Source organism: Nyctibius grandis, chromosome Z (assembly GCF_013368605.1).
Source record: "Nyctibius grandis isolate bNycGra1 chromosome Z, bNycGra1.pri, whole genome shotgun sequence".
NCBI classification, from domain to species: domain Eukaryota; kingdom Metazoa; phylum Chordata; class Aves; order Nyctibiiformes; family Nyctibiidae; genus Nyctibius; species Nyctibius grandis.
In genome coordinates, this window is record NC_090695.1 from 23,680,974 (window position 1) to 23,688,888 (window position 7,915).

At 39.4% G+C, this 7,915-nt stretch overlaps 1 protein-coding gene across 4 annotated transcripts in view; it reads left to right on the forward strand.

Annotated features, from left to right (window-relative positions):
- CDK7 (cyclin dependent kinase 7) overlaps positions 1-5,840 on the forward strand; it is a 31,496-nt gene extending 25,656 nt beyond the window's left edge. For all 4 annotated transcript variants that reach the window (XM_068422748.1, XM_068422749.1, XM_068422750.1 and 1 more), the window contains 2 exons: positions 1,904-2,051; positions 5,622-5,840. In XM_068422748.1, coding sequence (XP_068278849.1) covers positions 1,904-2,051; positions 5,622-5,647 — 174 coding nt within the window. In that variant the 3' untranslated portion in view covers positions 5,648-5,840. The remainder of the gene's footprint in view (positions 1-1,903; positions 2,052-5,621) is intronic.
- The last annotated feature ends 2,075 nt before the right edge of the window (positions 5,841-7,915 follow it).

Below are 7,915 nucleotides of genomic sequence, written 5' to 3' on the forward strand. Positions count from 1 at the left end.
GGTAGAGGGCAAAATGCAATAGCTCCCCCCAGCACAGGCAGAGGGGAAAATGCAGTAGCTCCCCTGCCATCACACCTGCAGGCTTTTAACTGGAGAAATGGCAAAGCTGGTACCAATCAGTGGGAGACAGGAGGGCCCCTCCCTCCTGGGCCCCATCTCCAGGAGGCAGTGGGTTAGTGATAAATAGGAAAGTGAGAATGACGTGTGTGGGATGGAATACCTCGTTGGTCAATCTTGGGTCACCTGCCCTGTCTGCTCCCCCCTGCAGCTGCGACCCCCCTTCGGCTCTTCACTCGTAAGCAGTGAGGAATTTAGCAGTGACCTTGGTTTCTCTAAGACTAATTGGCCTGGTTTGGGCCAAACCAGGACAGGCATGAATAATGCTGACTGATCATCTCCATTCTGAATGTAGAGCAGAGGTAGACGACTAGAAGGTGTATGAGTCGTGGCCTTCAGATAGTCGTTATATTTGATGTTCAAAATTCAGTCACCTGAAGCTTGGAAATTAAGTCTTAACATAGCGTATCTTATTCCCTGGTTTTGAAAGATTTTCATCCTTTAATTCATCCACTTTCTTCTCAATTTCATTTAAACTTTTTTGATTTTTTTTTAATCTGAAATTCTGTGGTGATTTAAACCAGCATTCTGATCTGAATATCCTTTTCCATTATACTTGGGTGAAACTGATCTTAGTTTCACTACTCCGTGATGCGGAGAAATGAAGGACTTTTAATGAAAATGTTCTAGTTCAGAACACTGATTTCTGCTATGAAGAAGATAACAGCAGTTGTCAATTTCAAAACTGTATTTCTGTCACCTTACACTGTTAGGGAAGCATGCAAGAAACAGAGATGCCCCCTTAAGGCCAAGACTCACTCATTGCTTGTTAGACAAGGCAGATCCCAGTCCAGGGGATAAGTGCATGTGTTACGTATCTTTATACTAGAAGGCTTTTTCAGAGCACATTCAAGTTTTTTTTGGTCGCCATCTTTAAGAACTTTCAATATAAGTTTCCAAATAATTCTGCTATGCTTGGTACACCTCTGTAATAGTTCATGTGTATGAAGTCATTTTACAGGTCATATTGTAGGATGGTGGCTTGAATATTGAAATATATTATTTTTCGATTCTAGCCTTTTTATTGACAACTTTGCAGTTTAAGGCAGGAAACAACTTGCACTTACTGTATTGGCTTGATTTATAGCTGGCACTGTATACCGTGTAACTGACACAAGCAAGAGTAATGATTACCTAAGAAATAGCTTAGCCTTTTTTCCTTAATCACAGTTTATAGAAGATGTGGAATTCCTAAAATTTAAAATAGGGTATGTAATTCCACTACATGACATGAACCCTGCTTGCTTGTGTTTCTCTTCCTCTCTTAATTCAAACTACTTTTTTTCTCACAGTTTACAGTGTAGAAACAGCACAATTAAAGAAATTTTGGGGAAAGACCTATCTTAAAAGCTAGCAAAACAGATGGTGTCCAGGTCCTGGATCCGGTTGAGACTTCAGATATATTCTTTTCATCTTTCTTTATTCCTACTTTCTTCTTTATCCTCTTGTCTCATCTGTCTATTCAGAATGTAAGCTCTTCAGAGATAGAAACTTCTTGTTTGTACAAGACCTCCTGCAATGTAGTCTACAGTCTTGTTAGGATGTCTGAGCACTAGTTAAAAATAGCAGGACACAGTTATCTTTTGGCTTACAAATGAAAGTGCTTTGGATAGTCATTGAGAACACAAAATCTTGATTTGCCTTAAGGCCACCTTCTAATACACAAGTGTCCAAGTAGTTTTGAAGTCCCAATTGCAAGTGTTATATTTCATTATAACCTCTTTATAGATGGTGTTTTGACACTTTATACTAATTACTTGTTTATTTTTCTTCCATTATTATTAAGGCATTGAAACAGAAGTATTTCAGTAACCGACCTGGACCCACTCCAGGAAATCAGCTCCCAAGACCCAACTGTCCTGCAGAAGTTGTAAAGGAGCAACAAAATGCACTTTTAAATTTAAAAAGGAAAAGAACAGAAGGAATAGATCAAGGTAACCTCTTAATGTTTCACCTGTTTTAAAATAGGAGCTACATGCTCAGCGAGAATGTGATACTTCCAGAAGTATTTTGTTTCAGAACAAAAATCTCTGAATGGACTACATCCCTGGGCACCAGCAGCAGCTGAAGCCCTTTAATAATTTATGTTTTAGGATAAATGCTTTAGGGTGAGAATAACTTAATTCTGTGTTCTAACAGAATTGGTACACAAAAGGCTCTTCTATGAAGCTTAGGAATCCATTTGTTAGAAGAAATACCAAATTCCATTAATTTCTGTAATGGAGTGTGGTACTACCCAGTAAACTATAGACTGTTATGATGCTCTTTATTTTTTTTCTGAGACATCTTACTGAGGTGGAAATAACTTTACATCACTTTAAAAAAAGTTAAGGGGGTGAGAAAGAAAGAAACATAGCACGTCATTCTTTCATATGACAGACTGGAGAATGTAAATCAGATTCAGAAGAGACTTCTGCTTTCTCTCTCTTAGATTAAGCAAGTTAACTGTTAATGCCACTCTGGGTAAGGAATATTAAGCACATTTCTGTGATCCTTTTAAAAGGCAAGCCTGTCCCCTAACACTTGCTTCTATATGGAGCCTCCAGTCTTCCCCAAACAGTAACATGTACTTCTTATCTTATCATAGAATCATAGAATGGTTTGGGTTGGAAGGGATCTTAAAGATCATCTAGTTCCAACCCCCCTGCCACAGGCAGGGACACCTTTCCACTAGACCAGGTTGCTCAAAGCCTCATCCAATCTCGCCTTAAACACGGCCAGGGAGGGGGCATCCGCAACTTCTCTGGGCAACCTGTTCCAGTGTCTCACCCCCCTCACTGTAAAGAATTTCTTCCTAGTATCTAATCTAAATCTGTTCTCTTTCAGTTTAAAACCATTCCCCCTCATCCTGTCACTACTTGCCCTTATAAAAAGCCCCTCTCCTGTGAAAAGCTCTGAGGACTCAAGACCTGTATCTGACACTAAATTATTCAGGCCTTCTAGTAGAGAGGCAAATATTGGTTCTTAAACTTGGAGTTGGTTGTCTTAACAGCTAGAATATGCTAGACAGCAGCTGTCAGGTTAGCATCAGCTTTTTGTTATTGCGAGTATGAGACTCTGTTTTGATATAAGAGTGGTATCTTTTTGGAATGGAGATGCTTTCGTGAAAGTGCATTGTCTCTTAAATTCAGAGAGACAGCTACATTTTTAGAGTTTAACTTACTTTTTAAGCACTTTTGACTTGTTGTTTCTTAGTCTGTGTCAAATTAAAAGTAAAATGCATTAGTTCACTAGCTTAAGATTCCAATCTCAAAGAAAAATTTAATCAGTTGACTACTTGCATGCTCTCTGCTAACCTCAGGCTCAACTGACATGTGGGAACTTGTCAAGATACCGTAGCTTAGGTAATGAATATAAGCTTTAGCTCCTTTTGCAAGGACCACATGAGGGTCTGTGATTAGTGTTTTGGAGTATATTTCCTAAAATATGCCTGTTAACTGAAGGATAGGAAAGAGGAAGAAATGCTTCCTTGAGTTCTTTGACTTAACTACTTGAAGTCTTGCATTTGACAAAGAGCAGTTTCCAGAGCTGTATCAAGCTAGAACACTAATTGCTTTAACATCTTTCTGAAAGTCTCATCTTCAGCAAGAGGAAATCAGATTCTTCTGTTAAATGTCAGGGGTTTTAAGACTGGCTATAACTAAAGCATTTAGGAAGTCAATGTTACTTTTTGAGACATTTGAGTATCAGTATAAAAAGCAGTATCATTTCCACTAAGTGGAAATGGAAACATAATGGATTTTCTTATGTGGATTTTCCATTATGTTCTGTTACTGCCTTAGCTGGGCTGACAGGATCAGAGGGTCTCAAAGGTAGATCCTCTAGTGCCAAGTAACGTTAAAGGAAAGAGCCAGTGTTAGAGCTAGCAAATCTGCTACCCTGGATTTCATTTGACATCCTTACGTGGCATTATCATCTAAAGTTAAAATCTGAATATTGGTTTGGAAGACGTCACGGTTTAAAGCTGGGCGAGCTATTAAACCTGTGGCAGATGCTCTCTGTTAACCCCCACACACACATACAGTCTTTGTTTAAATAAAATTTGAAGCATAGCATGTTTTTATTGCTATTGAGGGTGGAAATGTGCAAAAGTCATTTCAAAGAAAAGTAAGTTGCATCCCCTGAAATTCTTAGGCTGGCCTGTGGTTGCATCCTGCACAGTACATTCTCTTTCCCTCAGCCCTGTTGAAGTAGCACGCTGGAACTCAGCAGAATGGATTGAGTGATTACTGATAGGTACCTCTTAAAAAATGTTGGCACCAGGGGCTGGCTACCAGGAGAAAGAATTTATGGCATCCCCATAAGTGCTGCTTTTCCACAAGAACAAAACCCTGTAGCCTGTGGGGCATGTTCACCAAACTGAAATGTGCAGCAGCTGTACTTTTCAAAAAACAGCCTCTTTATTGTCAGGGGAAAACTATCACTAGCTGGATGACTGCCTGTGAAAAGTATTAAGCATGCATCATTTCTAGCTATTGCTACCACTTATTTCTGATCAGTGAGGTATGCGGAGGCACTGATTCTATGATGACATCGTTGTCCATCTTCTACACTCTGGCAAACACTTAATCAAAAGCAGCACTCCTTCCCCAGTACACCAATTTCTAGTCCTATTAATCTGCATTTCTACGGAGCCATAGGTTCGCAAAACTGAGTATAAACGATACAGCACTCAACTTTTTCGTGAGTTAACGCAGTACTAGGAATCTGTCTAATTTCAGAACTATTCTACATTGGTTTGAAAAAAAAAACCCATTGTATTCATATTTAAGGTTAAGAATTTGTATTGTTTGGCATTCATTCAAAGTTCATGGGTGTGATTCAATGTCAGTGTATTTTAGAGAACTCTGCCTATAGGCCCGGCAAAAACAGCTGGATCCTTTCATAGTAAACTTCATATCCATCCCAGAAGGCAACCATGGTTTATTCTACCTACATTACAAATAAGTAGCATATGAAGAAATGAGAGGACAAGATCTGGAATAGAATCAGAAAAGTTCTACAGCCCTCATCATCTCTACAGCTGATACTAAACAAAGACGTGGTTAAAAAATGAGGCAGAGACTAAAAGGGCTATTACTTCCTGCAGACAGCATATTGCTGGGTGGTGACCGCATGCTGGAAAAATCGTTAAGAGGGTATGTGTGGTGGGGCAGGGTTAAGCCTTAGAACAGCTTGCCTTTCATATGTTTAAAAATAGAAATAACTGTCTGGCTTTTTATACCAACAGAAAGAAATACTCAACATATATCCCAAATGCAATTAACACTTAATTACAGAATTTGGGACTCATTTGGAGTACACGTACTGATTCAAGTGAGCTTTGATTCTATCAGTCTTTCATAGATTCATTGGAAAAAGTCATCATGTACTGCCATTGTAGCAAACAGCATTAAGCAACTCAGAGCAGATATATCTCAAGAACAGTATCAAATGAATACTAAAACGTTGAGGAGGGGGCTGGACCTCTTTGCTTTGGTAACAATGTGATTTACACTTTTCAGGTTTACCAAAAAAACTGGTTTTTTGATTGCTGTGGATGAAAATCAGTGAAAATGGCCCGAGTCCAACCATTGAAAAAACACTGTAATAGTCCCTGGATGGTTATTTTGTAATATTTTCATTATGTAAAATGTGAATTTAATATTTCCTTACTGAAACAGAGGTTTCATTAACCCTACTGTTTTTTTTTTAAATAAAAGCATTTATAAGCAAAACAAGAAGATTCCTTTCTCTGGTTTACTGTCTCATTACTTTGACTTGTGCTTTGAGGTGGTAAGTGTCAAAACTGCTTGCTGGCTACAGATTTACACAGACTAGTTTTGCAGAATATTTATGCTGAATCACATGCTATCCTCTACAGATACACCCTAAGGAGGAAAACTACAAATAACACTCTTCTCACCTGGAGCTTAGATGTACATATGATTGTCTGCCAGCCCTGTAATAAATGGTGGAAAAAATGTATCATTATAAGGGAAGGGCAGGATGCTTTTTTGTTCCAGCTAATATGCCAGTGTATAAAGAAATGAGTTTGCATGTGCTCTCTCAGCAGTCATGCGTTAAGACTTTCCAAGGACACATCCACTATATTGAAAACCATATGATGCACAGATTGAATATGAAGTGTTGGGTGGTTTTTTTTCCAGACTCCAGTTTCTAGGAGAAATTATCTGAGAGCATATAAATACTGTTTCCTTCACAGCCTCAAGATTGCAATAAGAGATGGGGGGAGATCTAGCTGGGAAAACTATAGTAGCCGTCCTGTCAACCTGTGGCTGTTGAGCCCAGTATTTGCACTATGAATGGTTCAGCTCTGTTGCATGATTTCCAGCATGGCTGTGTTGCAAAATGGCTGCTGGGTAACCAAAATTCTGCAATGGAGAAAAACAAGCAAGTTGGTGCTGTTGTTGCAGCTTAACCCCACGCCCACACCTGTTGTGCAGTGGATCTCAGGGATACCTGGTGAGCCACTGTCATTTTCCCACCTGTGAACTGCTTTCAGCATTCCATTTTCTAATGTATGTGGCAAATGTATTAGTAGAGGACTTTGAAGCTTGTAGAGGAAAAGCAACCATCTTCTTGCTCCTGTGTGACTTAATTTTACTCCTGCCTTCAGCCAATGTGAAGTATGCTGGACTTGTAAGGGAGAACAGTTGCTAGTCTCCCAATGCCCTACTGTGTTCTGTATTGGTTGTTGGAAGTTGAAAATTAAACTTAAATTTCCTACTAAGATCTAAGTAACAGTGCAGAGAAAATGTTTATCAAATAACATTAGTTACAGCAGTTTTTACTGTCTGTGTAATCAAGCATCATCATCCTGAATGCAGGCTGGGGGATTAAGAGAACTGCAGTCCGACTTCTTACAGCCACATGTACAAAAATACGTTAATCTGAATAGGGAAGACAAGAGTTAGGAGTACTGTAAACTTTTTTGCAATGAACTTATCTAGGGCAGTGTTCTGACTGGACTTCAAAGCCTGGAAGCCGTCAGCCCCTAAAACAGATACTGCGTTTTCCAGTGAGTATCCTAACTATTGGGTGTAGCAAATAGAGTTTGCATGGCAGTGGCAATTTTAAGTATTCTATAAGCTCCGCTTGGAGAGTAACACCATTCCCTTGTCAAATGCTGCGTGTGTGTAGACCATACCCTTCCCTGAAGGAAACCTTTTCCAGCAGAACAAGTAGCAATCCTCTAAGCTCCTGTTGGCACAAGTTGTAGAGTAGGTACTGAGTTAGATGGGCAGTCACTGTTTGAACGTGTAGAGTATGGTTACTGTGCTCTGTAAGAGTGGGGTGCAAGAGAGGATATTTTGTGATCAAGGCTACTGTCTTGTGTGCTTCAAGTCATGTGTTTACCACAGCAGATGCTCAAAAATAGCAATGCTTCTGTATAATACAAGTTCAGGAGCTGTTTGCTTCCAGCTCCCACACCACAATTCATTTGGAATTGCACTGCATACTGTGCATGGCGTGTATGGTTGGGGCCTGTTCTGTACCATGAGGGTATACAGAAAGTCTTGTTTTCAGCTGAGTTCATGAATGAAGCTGCCTGTGTCAGGGACTAAAACTGCCTTGATCTTAATGGTGGTGGTGTGCATAAAGTGTATGTACATCACAGAATAAGATACTATTAGAAAAAGGATCAGCACAGTATTTTTTCTTAATCTCAGGCCTTTGGATAGTTTGATTTAACTTTTGTGACGTATGTCAGAACTCTGGAAGGAATATTTGGGACTCCTTGTGAATATAACTTAATATGCGATCATATGCAATTAGTCATCTAAATACTGTTTAA